Here is an 18,858-nt window from a genome sequence, read left to right as displayed (position 1 = left end):
ACCTTACTTTGAAAGGTCATGATTTTTTTAAAAAAAATAAAAGAAAAATACAATTGAAATATTTGATAAGAGATTGAATTACAATTAGTACATGTTTCTTCCTCCTAAGAACATAGCTAGCTGATGACTATTAGCAATTGAGAACTGATGCATATCACACAACTTGCTATTTTGTAAAGAATTTTTGGTTTCTATCAAGAAGCTAGCTGACTGCAAGTAGTATATATTTTATAGTTTGTCTGCCTTTTCTTTAGTTAACACTACAAATTAGTTCATAGAATAGGAAATCATGCATCCTTGTGAGAATCACAATGCTAAAATATCAAAAAAAAAGAAGAAATAATTAGTAAAGGGTATCTTTGTGAACCAAGGAATATCAACCCAATGCTTTGGAAGGGGCGGTGCCCTCGTCAGCACTCCTTCCAATGCCACCCTTTCTCCCCTTCAAATCATAATATATTCCCCCATTTATTTATTCCTCAAAATCTTCACCAAATTTAAGTAGAAAATTTTTTCCCATAACATATCACTCCAAAATCACCACTTCAACTTGTTAATAAATATTCTAATACACAGAAGCCAACAAAAATATATAAAAATTCCCACCTCTCTCAAGCATCCGAAGCTCTTTCTTTGCCAAATAAAAAGTAGCCTCTGCTGCCCTTTCCCCCGAGACGTTTCTTTCCTCCTCTCTCAAGAAAACAGAGAGGAGGAGTGGGAGAGCGAGGGAGAAAGAAAGCAGCCTCCTTTTTCTTATTCTTTGAACTATAAACAGGAGACGGACGCGGAGTCCATTGCTGCAGAGCTTCAGAGAGATATAACAAAGAAGAGAGAGATATATAGATATAGAGAGAGATGATGGGCTCTTTGGCTCCTTTGGTTCTCTTCTTCTTCATTGCCTCTCCTCTGTTTCTCTTCTCCTCCTCTGCTACTACTAGTGTAATAGAGAGCTCTTCAACTGTGTCCTTTGAGGAGGGGTACACCCAGACCTTCGGTGACAGCAACCTCATGCTCCTCCGCCATGGGAAGACCGTTCACATCGCCCTTGACGAGAGAACAGGTCCCTCTCTCTCTCTCTATCTCTCTCTCTCTGTCTCCTCTTCTAAGGCTTCTCTGGCTACTTGCTATGTTTCTAATCGAATGCGTTGGATTCTTAGGTGCTGGATTTGCTTCCCAGGATCTCTACCTCCATGGATTCTTCAGCGCTTCCATTAAGCTTCCCTCGGATTACGCCGCCGGCGTCGTCGTCGCGTTCTATGTTCGTTTCTTCTCCTTGCCTTGCTCTGGTTTGTTTTTAATTATTTTGAGGTCCTTTGCCTTTCTAAACATCTAATGGACAAAGAGGTTTTTGTATTTTCTTTTTTTTTTGTCAATTTCATTCATTTGTGATGGTAGGCCTTCGATTTGGTCATCTCTGTTTGTTATTGATACCAAAGGCCTTAAGTTTTGCATCAAAATGGAATTTTTGTCCCCTTTCAATCCATTGTATGCAGTAATCTAAACATGAGTATTTGATTTTTTTTCCTCTTTCTTCCTCTCTTCCCAATCTTCCATTCATTACAGAATGTTTGTCACATTCTTGATTTTCTTTTGGTCTAGAAAAGAAAAAAAGCTTGTGCTTTAATGTATTCATTTGTTAAGTTTCCTACTAACCTTTTTGAGATTTATGTAACCATTCTTCATAGTTTTTGGTAAATCAGTTTGTGTTATCATAGTTCATAACTTAAGAATCAGAATGGGTTTCTCTTTTTTTTCCTGCAAGCATTAATCTGAAGAGTGATTTTGTTTTCCTTAGCTTTCTCTTTATTCCTATGTTTCCAGTCTTTTATTTGCTATGGATTTCCATGGCATTCTCAATTTCTTTCATTTGAAAACAATCTACACAAAGCCCATTTAAATTTTTTTTCTTCCCCATCTTTTTTCCTGTTCACATTGCTCTCATCTCTATATACAGGCACTAAATTGCTACTATTATTTTTTTTCCCATTGATGTAGATGTCGAATGGTGATGTATTTGAGAAGACCCATGATGAATTGGACTTTGAGTTCTTGGGGAACATAAGAGGGAGGGAGTGGAGAGTCCAGACCAATGTCTATGGGAATGGGAGCACTGCCATTGGAAGGGAAGAGAGATACGACCTCTGGTTCGACCCCACAGATGATTTCCATCAGTACTCCATCCTATGGAGCCATGATCGGATTATGTAAGATTATGCAGGATTATTAGAGACTATACCAAGAGGACAAAATGCTTCAAAATGGAATTTTTTTTTTTGTTTGCTCTATTCCTTTTCATTTTTTTTTTAAAAAAAAACTAATGTTCTGCATTTCTTGTCTCTTTTGTTCTTTGTTTACTTTTGGGTGTTCTATGTGTTTTTCCTTCTTTATCTATTTGCTTTTATTGAAGGTTGGAAATGTGAAATAGTTTGGAGTGATAGGGTAAATGTTCTCTTTTGGTATAGTTTCTTTTGTTTAACTTTTAATATTCTTTTTTCGACTTTTAATCATACTTGCTTATGCTGGAGACACAATGAATCTCTTCAATACTAAATTAGAGGTTCAAACTAGAAATGAAAAAGGGATTAAAACTTTTATTATTTTTATATTAAAAAAGTTCCTGCTTTTCCTTGAAAATTTTGGAATATTTATTGCTAACTTTTATCTACATATCTAGCTTTGGTGGGGCGATATTTTATCGATCTAAATCAAGTTTTCTTTCCAAACAGAGGTACTTAGGTGCAGAATAAAGAGACCAGTCTCATTCGCCACCTCTTTTGTGATGTAAATCTAAAATTAAATGATAGGAACCTGTAACATATCCTATTCTTATAAACTTAGATTCTAAGTTTCAAAGAATTCCTTCATTAAAAGAAAACCTCAGAACATTTTGTAAGCTCAAGCACATTTCCGCCTTCATAAATTATTTTTTTTTTATGATTTAAACCAGGTTACCTTCTTTGACAGCAAGAAACAAAAGCTATGTTACTTTCTGAAAAAGTGGTAATTAAGTGCAGAATGATGAACACCTAAACTCATTCCTCACACCCTTTTGTTTCCCTTAAACATAAATCTATTTTAGCACGTTTTCACGACTTTTTTAAGATTTTCATATGATTTATAGAACCCGTCTCTCCTACAAGCAATGTTAGATTCTAAGATTCAAAACATTCCATTTTCACATATGATCTTGTCTAACTTATGTTTGTTTTGCAGATTTTATATTGATAGCGTTCCAATTAGAGAGATAGTGAGGACTGAATCCATGGGAGGGCAGTTCCCCTCCAAGCCCATGTCCCTCTATGCCACCATATGGGATGGCTCCAATTGGGCCACCTCCGGCGGCCGCTACAAGGTCAACTACAGATATGCTCCTTACATTGCTGAATTTGCCGATCTCATCCTCAATGGCTGCGCCGTGAACCCCATGGACCATTCATCGGCTTGCGAAGGGCGCGCCGCAGCTCGCTATGACTCAGCTACAATGTCATCAGAGCAAAGGGCACAAATGGAGAGTTTCAGGAGGAAACATGTGACCTATTTCTATTGCTACGATCGGAATCGATACCCTAATCCTCCACCGGAGTGCAACATTGACCGGGAAGCCCGGCGTTCTTATGGGGCGGATGGTGCGAAGTTCGGGAACCACCACCACCACCATGGTAGGAGCCACCGCCGCCCGAGCCCAGTGGGGCTAGCTGATGCTAGTTTTTGAATGTATTTGGTTACCTTTTTCCGGGTGTAACGTTATTCTTGATGTGCAGTGGAAGAATTATTAGAGGTTGTTAGATTTCGGTAGTGAAGCTTCAGACCACATACATGTGCATTGGGGGTGTATTATTGGGCTACAATTGATGCATGTCGGAGGAGGCTATTTGTGTCTTGGTGCCATTGTCTTTCTCGCTTTTGGCTTCTTGTACTTGTCCCCTTCTCACATGCTAACGTTATTATTCAAAGCCCATCCATCTGAGATAAATATAGGAGGACATCAAAGCAGTGAATAATTTAAAAGGTTGTGGACTTTTCTCCTGTTAGCTTTTGTTACTTTGGTGTTGCTTGCAGGCCATACTTTTACTCATGGAACATGCAAGTGGGGGTCATTTCTCTTTGCTCTCTTTTGTTTGTGAGTGCAATTTGTAGGCCATGCCTTCTCATGGAGCACGCTTGGAAGTCATAGAGCCATGGTAAGGTTTGTTTTGTTGTTTAGGGTCGTAGCCATCACTCAGGAAACAAGTTGGTCGAATGATGCAGTAAATATGAATGCATCCCTTCTTTCTCAAGGTGAAAGATGATGACACAGCTGTCTGCTTGCACGGAGAGACAGGTCAAATGGAGATTTAAGGGTTACAAAAGCTGTTGGAGGACAAATAATATCTTGAACTACGTGCACCAATGTGGCCGTGCACTGCACCAAGCGGTCCGTTTCATTTCTATAGACCAATCATTGAGAAGAGCGTATGATGAATAGTTTTATATAACTAAGATGATCCGATTGGCATGCATGGTGCATGGCCATGTGGTGCATACAGTATAAAATATAAGCATTAAGAAGCAGGAGTGATTCCTTCGTACTAATCTATACTAACTCCGCCATTATTAGCCTGATAATGCTCTTTAGAAGCAGCTTTCATGTCCATTCAAAGGTAAGGAGTTCATCGAATTCTAATCGGTAAAGGTCTGGATATGTTAATTTCGACCTTCCAAAACCTACCGCAATTTCACAATCAAAACTAGGTTACAATAAAATTTATCATATCCGAAATGGCCCCATGCGAAGTTAGGGCAACAAGGAGGCCATATAATCATATTGAATTAATGTGCATTCAAATATAAAATTTCTTCTAAAATTGCAAAGGAGCAATTCCTAGTTGTTGCTTAAATAACCCAGGCAACAAGTTCTCCAATTATTTTCAAAATCTTGGACAAAAGTGAGCCAACTAGATCTTGTCATCCGGCATGGAAATATATATATGTTGCTACTTTCTTAGCTCATTATCTACGTTTGAAGGGTCATGTCATTGAATGGCGACAGCAAGAAAAACTGGTGGCCGGAAGAATAGCACATCAAAGAATAGGTAGGACATCAGGTCAAAGGGGTTGGTTAGCACGGAAAGAGCGACAATATAAGAATCCATGTCGCACATGCAGCTGCACGTGATGCTTTCATTTCAGTGCGTGACATCTTGGACTTCCCCTTGGGTGGTCTTATGCATTCCCACTTCCATGGATAAATTAATTGACACTCTCATTGACTGCTGTCCAAGATAAAAAAAAAAAAAAAAAGGAAAAATGATTGCATCTCATAATGTGAGTGGATGGGTGTTCCACATCAAATGCAAAAACTATATAAAAAAAAAAACAAACAAACTTATTAGATGTTGCCTAAGAAAGGATTGCATCTTATATGGTAGACTCCTCTTTTGGTAGTCACATGATTTCCCACTTCCATAGATAAATTAATTGACAATCTTATTGGATGTTGTCCGAATAGAAAAAAACACCCACAAAAAAGGATTGTTTCTGATAATGAGTATTATGCACTTGACCTAAGATCACGAGCCAGGGGTCGCAGCAACCGCCGCACACTTATAAGGAATTCTTCTCATGAGTATGTAAGGCATCTCATCGTAATATCAAAATCAGACAACAAAAATAATTTAAATAATAATATTCAAATTCTAATTAATAGCAAAATTAAAAATTCTATGAAACTAATAATATTCTACAATTTTGCATCAACTCTAAAATAAAATCTAGTCTAAATAAAGATGCTAAAATTTTATCTCTAATTGCTCTTCTATGATAAATCTCCAAGTTAAGCTAATTCTTTGGATCTATAAAAATAGTAAGAAATCGTATAATGATTTGTACAACCTATTAAGCAATAAATACTTCAGTTAGATAAATTATGCAATAAAATAATAATAATATACTAAAGTTAAGCATAAAAAATACATCAATTCAAAATCAAATCGATACGCTATTCAGTCACATCAAATTTCAAATTTTGTTTTATAAATCAATTATCTTTCAAATCATCGAATTCATCTCGACGGCCATGAACTACAACCATATCTATACCCTATGGCTGGGCCAGAAATATGAGCGCATCAAAGTGCCAACATATAACCCCCACTAGCAGGGTATCAATATGCCAACGTATAACCCCCACTGACAAGATGTCAATATGCCAACGTATAACTGCCATTGAGAGAGTGTCGATATGCCAACAATAACTTCTACTGGTGAGTGAATCCAAAATGTCAGTCCAATCAATTTCAAAAGTCCTAATATTCTAGTATTTAAAAATTATCAGAATTTATCATGATCATTACAAAAATAAAAATTCTAATTTTAATACCCTCGTAGAGTTGACTAAGCGGGAGTGCCCAACACTCCGGTTGGTCTAATTAAGGCAAAACTCATCTCAACATATTCAAACTAGGATACAAATGGTTCGGAGGTAACCAAATCTAATAGTGTCTAGGTAGGGTCAAGATGCGGTTGGCGTGTTGCTTGTCAAACATAGATCATGGCCCCGAATCACAAAGAGATCTTACTAGGTCTATCATCTCTAAAGAGAATAGAGAGAGAAAGTCCAGTATAGAGAGAATCAAGAAAGAGAAAAGATGGAGAAGAGAGAAGAAAGAGAGAGGAAAGAGAAATAACAAGCTTCTCTCTCTAACCAAGAAAGAGGAAGGAAAAGAGGTGGCTGCAAGTGGAGCCTGGGTCAGGGCCCAAGGCCAGTCATCAAGTGGTCGACGGTGCCTAAACCATCAGAAATAGGGGTTTCAACTCCTTAAATCATGGAATCGAAGTGTCTCAACGGCCAGAAATCCAGCCAAGGCTACAGGCCACTACGGAGGAATGGAGGAAAGCCTCAATGATAAGAATTGGGGGTGGAACCTACCGAAATTGGAAGAAAAAAGGGCTTGCTTTTTAAAAATGGGGACACTAGGGCTTTGCCCCTTCTCCACCGAATTCCAGCGACCACCGGCCGGAATTGGACTTTCAAGGGTCATAGAAAAGGAAGAAAAAGGTCGATCTAAAGATGTTGAGTACTTACTTAGCTTCCAGCGACGGTGGCCCACGGCTGCGGCGCTGACACGGTCGATGATTGTTAAAGATTCAAAGAGAAATCTTGTGACTAAGCTCCGATTGAGGCTGGCTTTCTGGTGGGGAAAGGATTAGGAAGATGGGGAGGAGCTTATATGAAACGAAGACTAAGGTTTTCTAGTCAGAGTCCGAGCCATGCTCAACCAAGACTCTGCCCTGGTTTTGGTTCGGACAGCCCTTCGGGCTATGTTTGGATGCTAGGTTAGGCCAACAGGCCGGCCCAATGAGGCTAGGCGTCACACATCAAATGGAAAAATTAAAAGACATTCCAATTGGCTGCTGATCAAGAGAAAAATTTAAACAAAAAGTATTGCACTCGATAATATATGTCTATAAGTGTTCTGCATCAAATAGAAAAGCTAAAAAGTTCGATGATCATGGGGATATGTTCCATAAGTGCAAAGTGGCAAAATTCTGTATTGGTCAAGCGTGGAAAAATGTGCGCCCTCTGATTGGTGTTAAAGGGACAAGTTTGAAGGGAACCCTGATTGTGCCTCGACATCAAAAGAAAGGGAGTTGGGGTGCTTTGGATGTGGGGTGAGGGAGACTTCTCTGAAAGTTAGAGACAATGCAACCAATGGCCACCATTGTATCTTCACAAGAATATATGATGCCAGATTCTGATAAAATTTTGGCCATCCAAACAGCAGTCCTGCATGGTTAGTGTACCATCATATAGAACAATATTCTAGGATCAAGACACCATTACTTCAAGAACAGGAACTTAAGGGGGAAAATAAAAGAAGTAATTGAAGCAAAATGAGTATCAATATAAATGCCATCCAAGCCTTTTTGTTTATTTGTTCCAAATCCTAAGAAAAAATGATTTGCCTCCCACCTAGTACATCTTTTGTTCCACAAATCAATCTGGTTGATTTTGCAACCGTTCGATGAGAAAATGGGTCAGATTCTACAGGATCAAATGTGAACTCACAACCATTCATGCATTGGAGAAATGGAGCATCTTTCTAGAGGCATTCAGGCTAAAATTTTCCTTTCCAAGTGCGCTCTGAAATCTGAATCCAGCTTATCCATCAGTTTAATAAAATTGAGAACCAACGTTTTGCCTTCAGATGTAATGATGCTTTCAGGATGGAACTGAACTCCCTGCAGCTCGAAAAGTAAATAAAAATTAACAAAGATCACAACAGTCATTTGTAGGAAACACCAAGGAAAAAAAGCATGGAAAGATACAGGAACAGATAATGCCGCATGACTAGCAACTGTTTGTAAGGGCAAACTGATCAAAACAAGGACGGAACAATGAGAATATCAGGTCAGGTTTCACTAGTCTGGAAAACTGAATGGCACCCACACTGTAAGAACAAAAGAAATCTTGATTGAATGGTGTGTATATACAGCTTTAGCATACCTAAATAATGCGAGACTTGACTACATTTGTTTCTGTTAACTAGTCACAAACTGGCAGTGCACTGGCCATGATAACTTTCCCAGCACAAATCACCTACGCCATGATTACAAAATGAATTTTTTTCTTTTTAAAACAAAAAAATATGGAAGATGCACTCCATAGTCCCTGATCCTAACTCACACAGGTGCAGTATTAGATATATCCTCAAGATTAAAGCACCATAGGTAATGGTTCATTCAGTCAAGCTACACTGAAAACTTGACACTCCTCACTGAGACATAAATAAAGATGCTATTGGCCCAATGCAAAAGAATGTGTGTTCTTAGAAATGACCCTCAAACCACCAGAACAGAAAGCAGAAGGGAGATAAACATCAAGAAAACAAAAGGGGGTACAAAATAAGGCTTCCAGTGCATTATTTGGGCTTTTTTGGAAGCCAGAAGACCTTATCCATGCGACAATGTACAGTCAGCCAGAGTTTACATTAAAAAGAGGTGTTTCAAAGGAGTGAGAGAGAATTCAGGCAGAACTTGGATTCAAGATCCCCATTTTTTTGGGGGACAATGCTCATCACCTTGGAGGAGGAATTCCTAGTCCTGGAAAAATCGGTACAAAAGGGAACAAATGAGTGGGATGCATATCTCTGACTCCTAATTTCTTTATCTTCTTTGAACTGCAGCCCTCCCTCATCCAAATAGGGCCACCAATGCAAAGACGGAATGAAATTCAATCATGTCTGTCTGCACTTAAATAGACACATGGATACTTACGCCAATGCAATTTTTGGCTTATTTTTGGGTCTCATATTCTTGTTTATTTTGCTTAAAAACAAGAATACAACTAACTGGGGAAAATATAATTTAACTTTATTACCATTTTCACATAAAGTATTAGAGAGCTTTTTGCCTTAGTTTTGAATTTGAAATCCTTACTTGTGTAGCTTAAGTATATAAATGTCCAATTTTAGATATTGGTTGGCATATGAAAAGTACAATTTCAAGTGAGTTTAAGTTTAAAGATTTTAGGTGCCTTTATAAACAGGGACCCTCAATTTCTGATTGTGTGACAGCTTTATACATTGGTTACCATGTGGATCATAGTTTTCTGAGTTCTTTCCTTTTTTTATATTTGTGATTTACTTTTCTCTAATAGTGAAAACATATTTTATTTAACAGAAAGCACTAGTAGGCCATGTTTTAAGCCACGAAAGGTCCTTCGACTCCTAAGAAGAAGCAGGTTTCTTTTTTTCATTTTGATGTCTTCATACTCATAAAGCAACAGAAACACCAAAGGGTCAAAAAAAGGGTACTGATCAACAATAACTTGAATTGTTATTTTTTTTAAGGCAATAAAGCAAGAGCTGATAAAGCATACTTTCGTAAATATACCTCCTATACAAAAGACTGATAATGCATACGTTTGTAAATGCTGAAACCTTAATGTTATACTATGTACATTGTAGTATTTTTTGCTTCTTTCAGTCTTTAACTACATTCTTTTATACTGCATAGCTGATACCTTGCATCTTCTACATTCGAGTACAGGTTAAATCTGAAAAATGTCATTTCACACAATCAACTTTTCTCAAAACTATGAAAAAAAAGCCTACCATACTGCATATCAAATGCATTCTTCTCAACCATTGGTGAACATATAGTCATTAAAAAATCGATATTCAGTACTATATCCAAACAAAACAAGCCGATTTGTTTTAGGGGAGTTGGAAGCTAATGATAATAATGGGGTTGCAAGATTAAATATGGAAAGAATAATTTAGAAAGAAATGGAGAAGGATTACCATATGAATGATAATGAATGGTTGCCAGATGGTCTAGCTGAATCAAAATGGTTACCACACAATCCATAAGAAGAAAGGTAGCCAAATAAAAATAATTAAGACTATGATTTACAACCAATGTCAAGGAACCAGAATGAACAATGGTCAAAAGTGCTGGGATAGTGCTGCAACAATGTTAGTTACAAAGAAGATTTAGAGGGCTGCAACTGACAATGAATGAATGCAATGATAATAAAATCAATTAATGTGTATGACTAAATAGAACACCACAAATAGAAAACATTAAAAGGAGAAGAAGCCTCACGTTGAGAAATGTTTGTCTCATATTTTCAAATGCTTCTTTACCTTCCTCTTTATTCACCAATCATACAAAAGATATTATTTAACAAGCAATCAGACTCAAATAGCCCAGAAGCACGTGAAGCATGCACATTGGCAGCAAAACTCATAATGTATGCTTCTCGACAAATCTGGTCCTGCCTATTTTCAAGTGGTCCATATCTCAGTCAAAGTGAAGAAGTGAAAGTCAAGTTAAATAGTACTTATTAGGTATTTGGCAGTCGATGGTTGATCTTTATAAAACATGTTTTCCTACAATCTGAAATCAGATTATGAGATGTGTTCTTGGCAACACTTTAGTTAGTAGTGTGGTATTGGGACTAATGATGGCCACCCATGTAAGTAGCATATGACTACAGTTCTTGACAATAAGACGAAAAATAAACATGAAATTCATGTTTATGTTAAAGTTTGACAAGTGGTGGATTACACTCAAACTCACCTCCTTCACTTTCTCCTATTCTCCTTCATATTCCATCTATTATAGCCTTCATCATCTTCCTCTTGTGGTGGCACTCTTAAAGTCTAATGGTGGATGTGGATTTAAGATACAAAGTTATACTTAATTGTGATTATATGGAATTAGAGGAGGAAGAAAGAGATTGGGAGAGGGAAACAGATGAGCAGTCCTTTTCTTTGCAATCTGTTCTCTCATTTGCAATATTTTTTCCATGTTCTCCCACTTAACAAATACAAATCATGAGTGTAAAAGAAATGGAAAGTAAATCCTAGCACCTTTTTTTGGCAATTATTTTCATATATTCACTTCACTTACAACCAGAGACAAAGGGGAAAAAAGAAGAAGATAAAAACAATAGTTTCCTAAGTTGATTACTATTCAATGAAACAACACTGAAGATTCCATTCCTACTTATTTTTGCAGTAGAACATGAAAATAGAACACCCCCAAAAAAACAAAACTAGAACTAGCCAACGCACCTGGATATGTCTATACTTTTTGTGTCGAGCCGCCATTATCAGTCCATCTTTTGTCCATGCTGTAATCTCAAGTGCATCGCTAGGGAAACTATCATTATCAATCACAAGGCTATGGTATCTACCAGCAGTGAAAGGGCTGCATTGCAATGGTAAGAAAGTCAAATATATGAATGATATCATCTAAATTGTTGATACAACTAACATGAAGTACAAATGGATTTGCATGAGATAATAGGCTCTAAGATCTTGCGGCCTTTATCATCAACGCTTCTAACATGTTATAGGTAATGACAGATGTTTTATCACTTTAACAGGCAGGGAAGAACGATGGTCCCTTGCTAGGACAACACCCACTTAATACCCATGAAACATGTTCTGTAATCTGTAATGTTGTTGAAGACCCAAGACTCACAATTCAACTTTGCCTCTCCCTCCTCCAGAAAAAGAACACATGAACTAAGCACACATAAAACCATGTGCTTCACTCAACATGGAGACAATAGTAAAAGTCGTCAAGATAGCAATGCCAGGAATACTGGACTCAAATTTGCCTTAGATCAGACTCTGATTCCTAAAAGTGTTCAGCAAAAAAATTCAAAGAGGACAATCAATTTTGAAATAACTCACTAAATTCAAGAGAAAAGAAGAGTAGAATCCAGCAAATATAAAAGATTATGACAAGTTCTCAAACTGAGGAAATAAAATTCAACAGTAATGCTCCCACATATCATTTGTTGTTAGAAATTTGTCCAGAAAAAGTGTTAAACTACCACTTAGAAGGAAAAAAAGGGAGGCCCTTGTGAAAGTAATTTTTTTTAAAAAAAATCCTACTTTTCAATAACTAATAATATATATAAGCTATTACTTTACAAAAGATTTGAAGGCCCTTCCTGATAAGTTACTCTTCTAATCTTGCATTTAAGGCTTTCAGCTTCCTAAAGCATCAAAGGCTCCATGCCCCATTAAACATGCTGATGGTCGGTCCAAATTGAAGAAACACAGACACTAGAAAAGTAAGAGTATCTAACAGAGTTCGATTTAGATAGTAAAATTGATTGTTTCAAATTTTAAAATCTAAATCTTGACAGATAATTATATTCCAGAACAAAGCTACCAACAATTTGCAATATAGATCAACAGTTCAATCAAAAAAGTGTTCGGGATTGCTCGATGAAGTGCAGTGTGGAACCCTAATAAAATAAGATGGAAAAAATTCTTGAGGTAAAGAGAGCAAAAGATATTGTTCTTAAAAACAGATAATTGAAATTTTTGACCCGCCCTATAAATCCCACATGGATTGATTCCAATAGAAAAGTTCTACTACAGCATGAAGCAACCATATGTTTTAGAATATATATATATATAACCGGTTTGATATGGAAGGATTTTGGAATTGGCAACCGTAGAAGTGTTCCATCTCTGCAAGGTATAACCGAAACCAGTAAATAAGCTTGTGTGTATGTTCAGAGACTGGAAGCTTGAAGAATATAATAATCTCTGGGATATGTTATTGATGTCTCATTGCCTAATTCAACTTACATATTCAGATAACTAGACATTTGAGCAATAAGCAAGGTACAAGCAACCAAGTGTTCCGGAAGATGTTTATTGAGTATGTGCCTTACCATAATCAACTTATTACTGCAACTTAAATGGTACTATGACAAGCTTCACAGTAAACATCAACAAACCTTAATTATTAACTTTGCTGGATCATGTTTGTAAGCTGTTTAAGCAAAAGAGTTGATTGATTTTTGTGCACCTCAAAGCTATAAATCATGGACTTGCTAAATTCACTGATTTTCTATTATCATGTGTTTCAACAATTAAGTAATCAGGTTGTGTGCTTCCATGCAGGAATGACAAGTGCATGTACATATGCACCCACAAGTGTGTAGGAGTATAATAGTTTCAATTTATGTTATTTGATTGATAATCAGAAAGAAGCTAACTTTTGTGAGCTTCTATGCCAGAACCGACCCAGTCATAGACCGGACCGGTTCGGTATAGGCTGAACCGGCTGGTACCAGCCGGTTCAGCATTCCTTGGTCTTATCCTTGTTTATTCTAAGATTCTACATAAAAGGATAAATAAACTTAGATTGTATATAAGCATCTGGAATAACCAAACATAACATTTGTTTCATTAGAAATATTATATATGGGCCATATTGGTGAAAACTATACTTGTTGTATGGATACATTTTATTTTATATTCATCCACTTTATAGTTGACTCATGTTCAATTTTCATATTTCTTTTATGTTTAGAAATTTCTGAAAGAAATTGGAAAACAATCTTATGTTCTAGGATCCAATTCACGATCCGATCTGATCTAGCCCCCTCTACAATTTACGACTCGCTCCCAATCTTAACAACATTGGTTGTGAACCTGTTGGTCCTTACTATTTCAATCTAAAACTGTTGGGAAAGTGGCAGAAGAATGAAAATTCTTTTGATTTGTGCTGAACATAGTGGGCATCAGAGGGGGTTGCTCAGTTAGTAGCCAGAAGATGGTTGCACATGTCGTGTACCTCAGGATGGACACAAACATGGTTGGTATGGGATGCTACTAACATGATTTCTCATGCCAATGACCTAAAAATCAATTGAAAAGAATTCCAGCCAATATGGACAGAACACCATGATGACAAGTCAACATCAGTGGCATCCTTAGGGGTTGTATGCTATAAACCAAGCATGCAAGGGACTGAGAAAACTGACGTACAGAATATTCAAATGTCAAACATGTGACATGCCATTTAAGTGCAGAAACATCAGCGCGCTATAAGAACATACAGTGGGAGAAGAAGGATCAGACGAGTATTTTAAAGCTTCCACAAAACAATATAGGAGTGAAATGACAGAGAGACGGAAAAGGACACTTAAGAATTATCTGCAATTAAACTTAATGTTGCTTTGAAACTTCAAAACATAATGCTTAGAAGTTCAAAACAACCTGGAAAAATGCAAAGCTCAACAAAAAAATAGTTTTTGAGAGCAAGGATTTTAGTTCTAATCATGGATAGTCAAGGTAGAAATAAAATCCTAAATTAATATAATGTCCACTAAATATTAACTACAATAAGGTGTCAATTGTAAGGATACTTGTAGATTTGTCTTAAAAAGCTTCACACCACAATCTTTATTTATCCTAGCTGATTGCATGTCTTATTTATATGTAGGATCCTATTAGAAATTTTGCTTTTAGTCCTCTGCTTTTCTATAATTTCCAATGTCAAGGTTTGAAATATCGGTACCAAGACTTGTAACAGTATTTTATTAGGTCCCAATACTGTCCCGACTCTTTAAATATGAAAACTTTGAAATAGAAAAGAAAGAAAGAAACATTATTTATAAACATGTAAGCTACACTAAAACTCAGCAAATAGCATAAAAAAGAAAGCAGAACTTATGTCCGGAAGAAAAAAAAAACAATACAAGTCTTACTTTGGCAAACCATAAAATAAATTATCTTCTTGTTTTTCATCGTAATACACAAGAGAACTCTTCCCATGCCTTACACCAGAAGGAGATCGCACAATTTTTCCTGAAATAAATAGGAAGGAATTAAACTCGGCAATATATGTTACAGATTAAATATTTCTGCTGGCATGCAATTATAATGATCCAAACCTCCAAACGCCTCTCCTATGCACTGTAAGCCCATACAAACTCCAAATAAAGGTATTGAAGGCCCAAGTTCTAAAACAGTTTGCAATGATATCCCTGAATCTTGAGGGGACCCTATACATGGAAGACACAGAATGTTTACTCTTCAATTGACAACATGATGACAACTTTTAGCAAAAAATACTTACCAGGCCCTGGAGAAATAAGTACCCCCTTTGGATTTTTCCTAAAAGAAAAAAATTAGATTTGAATTATCAGCAAAACATAGAAACTTCAGTTCAGTGCTACTCAGGCCTCTAGAACATGTAATTTCAATATATAAACAAAAATAACCAACTGAATTAAATGTTATGATCTCAGAAATAAACAGTACCTTTTTAGATCATCCACAGTGAGCTCGTCATTACGATAGACCTCAAAATTAGCTCCCAGCTCTCCCATATACTTCAGCACAAAATGGATAAGTCATATTTTTCTCTTTTTTCTTTTTTCAAATGAACCACAATATTGACTATATTTATATCTCAACAAAAACAAAGACGTGATTTCCATAGTTTCCATCATGCTTGTCATGCTCTAAAATGTTGAAGACAACCCTTCTTTTTTTTTCCCATTTAGAACAATCATAAGCTCTCTTCTATTTCTTCCAGAGATTTCCAAATAGATGTGGCAAAGCATTTAGTTTATGTTATATATTTCCTTTTCTAATTATGGCTGCAAACAATTTTGATATTTTCTTGGTGACATTACTTCTCCACTCACCATTCAAGACTTAAGTGCATCTCCTTATAGAAAACTACATTTCTTATGGTTTTAGAGCAAAGGCAATGCATCAGTCTTATCAATATTATGTTGCCTGGAAGCAGAATTGGTACATCCGGAAGCATAAAATCTTCAAACTTGTGAATTTGATTCAATGAACTAGAAATACATGCATGAAATTGAAAGTAAAGAATGAAATGAAGAATGAAAAACCTTTCCCAGAAACATGTACAGTACAACAATGCAGAAGTGAAACTCATGGATATAAGTTGCAGCAAAATCAAATAAAAGATGCACGTAAATCTCAAAGTAACCCTGAAATTATCTAAGATACTTCTTTTAATATAACAGAAGTTACTGTAGACACTACAATCTATGCTCTAATTAGCACAGTCTAATTTTTGCATATAATAAAAATCACATCAATGATCCTAACAAGTATGTCCTTTCATCAATGGTCACATGTATTTAAATCTATCTTAATCTGTCAAGCCTCTTACAATGACATCTTAGCCACCTCTTATGTAGACATTCTTAGACCAGATACCATTCTCATGCTTCTCCTACAAAGTCAGCATATCTGCTGTGTTCTGTATCGTAAGTATGGTGATTAAAACAATATATTGCTCTATGTAAGGATCACATAACACAGGTCTAATGTGTTGTCTATAACTATTTCATTTGCTTTTTAAGAGTACACAAGGACTTCATACTATAAAACTTATAATGATTTTATCCCTTAGTATTGGTCTTGCTCATAGATTAAGCCCATTGCACTCGTATGCATATGGCTTCTTACATTGGATATAAAATAGTAGATATTCCATTTCATGATCCATTTGGTTACTGGAAGGGCAAATTATGATATTCTGCTAGTTTTGCTGTTCACTGAAACATTATTAGAAGAAAGACTAGCAAAAGAATTATTGTATAACATTCAAATTATAACTCACCTACTTTCAGAAAACTTTAGGTTTGCTCCTTTCCTTTTCCATTAATGTGATATCATCATCAAATGGCAAAAAGTTCCTTCTTTTACAAGCTTAAGAATTAAAAATGCATGCTTTAGCACTCAGCTTTAACTATATTTTTATTAAAACCTGCAGTCCCAATTGCAACAGAAAGTCCCCTTTTCAAATTAAATTAAGAAACAGAGTACAGAGAGACTGTCACTATATCTAGACCCCATATTGGGAGCAAAACAAATTCCTTCCTCTTCTCCCGTTTGTTCCAAATAACTCATATCATCCTCCATTCTCCAACACATTAAAAATTTCTACGGCACATTCACCCATTCAATTAACAAAAACAGTATGAGTTTCACATACGGCACCCGATTACAATAAAAAACGATGATTAAAAATTGAATCTTGGTAAGAAAAAAAGACAAGAATAAGCAAGCAATCCTCGTTGAACAAATACCTGGCATATATTGTAAGTAAAGCTGTCGTAGTTATCAATAACAATGATCGGCTTCTCTTCTCTCCTATTCACAGCCAAAACCCTATCATTCTCAATTCCAGACACAGCCGTGGCTCCTGGAACAATCGATGGGCACCTCCCGAGAGCCAGACCACCACGGCCGACTGCTGAAACACCAGAGACGAGATCAACAAACCAGAAAAGAGGAACCAAGTCAAGTAGTTCCACCGAATGTGAGAGAGAGAGAGAGAGAGAGAGATCATACTCGGTGGACGGAAGAGAGGAGTGGCAGCAGTCGGGATTAGAGGAAGGGGGCGAGGCCTGGCTAGGGTTTGTGGGGCGAGAAAGTGTTTTGGAGAAAGGGAGAGCAGAGCGGGCGACGCCATGAGAGGAGGTGGGTGAGGAGGAGAGAGGATGGATGGAATGAGAGGGAGGTGAGGGGGAGATAATGTATACAAACGACGGCTTCAGGGGGGCTTTCCGCATTCATTGCTTTCTTCTTCCTCCCAACCGTCTCGCCCGCTAGAATCTAGACTGGATACGGTGCTTGTTTTGGAGGGTTCGGCTTGTACCTTTCGCGCGAAACGGGACATAACCGTTGGATCGCCCCTCGCACAGCTCTCAAAGCACTCCGAACCATCTCATTCATCTGCTGCACAGATCTCATGGCGGCTATTTCGCTATCCAACGGTGCAAATCGTGAAAAAAAAGTGAATCATTCTTTCGCGCGAAAGACACAACCCGACCCTTTTTTTGGAAAACAAGGTCAGGTGCCTCGCCCCGTCGAATTGGCAATCTCCGAGTAATTTTTTTCCCAAAGTGGGCGGGGAGTGTATGTAACCGGGGGCTATCTCTATGTTTGCATGGTAAATCCTGATGGGAGTATAACAAAGGCAGCTAGAATACTGGCCAATGCTGTGTAGCAAATGCATGTATTCAAAGAAGCTAATGGAGCTACAAATTGGGTAGCTTCTTATATGGCCTGTCACTTCGAGGACACCTTACGGATTATCTTTTGATTTTGTTGGATGTATCCATACTCAAACTATACGAAACATCCATTTTTAGCCAAAAAAGAAAAAGCTATATAGCAAATTAGCAGTGTATCGGTATGTTAATGCAAAGCATAGCCTATCAACTCATATGCTTTTGACTGGATAACAATGCAATTAATCTTACTATTATTATAGATTTGCCACTATTAGTAAACACTATATAGAAGTAACCTTGCCTCATAATTTCATAGCAAACGTGACCCCTCATAATCAGCCCACACACTCAAGCATGTGTCTCACTCATGATGCCTTTTGCTTCCTCATGGATGATGCATCTGAGGAGCATCCTATTAAAGATCCTTTTATATAAATGTCAACAGGATGCAAGGTAGGTTGTTGCTATTATATGGATGGCATGACGACCATTGATATTGTTTCAGGTGGATATATTTGATCTTCTAAGTATCTCTTTTCATACCAAGAAGT

At 37.0% G+C, this 18,858-nt stretch overlaps 2 protein-coding genes across 3 annotated transcripts; one reads left to right on the top strand and one right to left on the bottom strand.

Moving 5' to 3' along the window:
• Window positions 1-621: 621 nt before the first annotated feature.
• LOC103711109 (putative xyloglucan endotransglucosylase/hydrolase protein 28) lies at window positions 622-4,031 on the top strand. Its single transcript, XM_008797116.5, has 4 exons — window positions 622-1,060; window positions 1,158-1,258; window positions 1,996-2,204; window positions 3,214-4,031. The coding sequence occupies exons 1-4, from the start codon at window positions 856-858 to the stop codon at window positions 3,710-3,712; spliced, it is 1,014 nt and encodes a 337-aa protein (XP_008795338.1). The 5' UTR covers window positions 622-855; the 3' UTR covers window positions 3,713-4,031.
• A 3,831-nt stretch (window positions 4,032-7,862) lies between these two features.
• On the bottom strand, window positions 7,863-17,898 carry LOC103711108 (anthranilate synthase beta subunit 2, chloroplastic-like). 2 transcript variants are annotated; one of them, XM_008797114.4, is made up of 8 exons: window positions 17,643-17,898; window positions 17,378-17,544; window positions 15,567-15,637; window positions 15,382-15,419; window positions 15,197-15,307; window positions 15,011-15,110; window positions 11,562-11,697; window positions 7,863-8,220 (listed from the first exon to the last, which is right to left on the bottom strand). In XM_008797114.4, exons 1-8 carry the CDS (start codon window positions 17,761-17,763, stop codon window positions 8,092-8,094), a joined length of 873 nt encoding a protein of 290 aa, XP_008795336.1. In that variant the 5' UTR covers window positions 17,764-17,898; the 3' UTR covers window positions 7,863-8,091. The 2 variants fall into 2 exon arrangements, with proteins under 2 accessions (XP_008795336.1, XP_008795337.1); XM_008797115.5 differs by having other exon boundaries at window positions 17,378-17,541; window positions 17,643-17,880.
• Window positions 17,899-18,858: the final 960 nt, after the last annotated feature.

This window comes from Phoenix dactylifera, chromosome 5 (genome assembly GCF_051530095.1).
Source record: "Phoenix dactylifera cultivar Ajwa chromosome 5, Ajwa_hap1_PhDact_Kaust_v1.1, whole genome shotgun sequence".
Taxonomy (NCBI): Eukaryota; Viridiplantae; Streptophyta; class Magnoliopsida; order Arecales; family Arecaceae; genus Phoenix; species Phoenix dactylifera.
Note: the sequence above shows the minus strand (reverse complement) of the source record. Positions and strands in the feature narration are given on the sequence as shown.

Bases quoted from the DNA above. Each gene is read 5' to 3' on its own strand.
- LOC103711109 (XM_008797116.5), top strand. From the start codon at position 856: ATGATGGGCTCTTTGGCTCCTTTGGTTCTCTTCTTCTTCATTGCCTCT. The intron at 1,061-1,157 runs GTCCCTCTCTCT...TTGGATTCTTAG, and splicing joins CGCCCTTGACGAGAGAACAG to GTGCTGGATTTGCTTCCCAG. The intron at 1,259-1,995 runs GTTCGTTTCTTC...CCATTGATGTAG, and splicing joins GCGTCGTCGTCGCGTTCTAT to ATGTCGAATGGTGATGTATT.
- LOC103711108 (XM_008797114.4), bottom strand. From the start codon at position 17,763: ATGGCGTCGCCCGCTCTGCTCTCCCTTTCTCCAAAACACTTTCTCGCC. The intron at 15,638-17,377 runs GTATTTGTTCAA...TTTGTGCTGAAG, and splicing joins TTACTTACAATATATGCCAG to TATATGGGAGAGCTGGGAGC. The intron at 15,420-15,566 runs GTACTGTTTATT...TTTTTCTTTTAG, and splicing joins ACTGTGGATGATCTAAAAAG to GAAAAATCCAAAGGGGGTAC.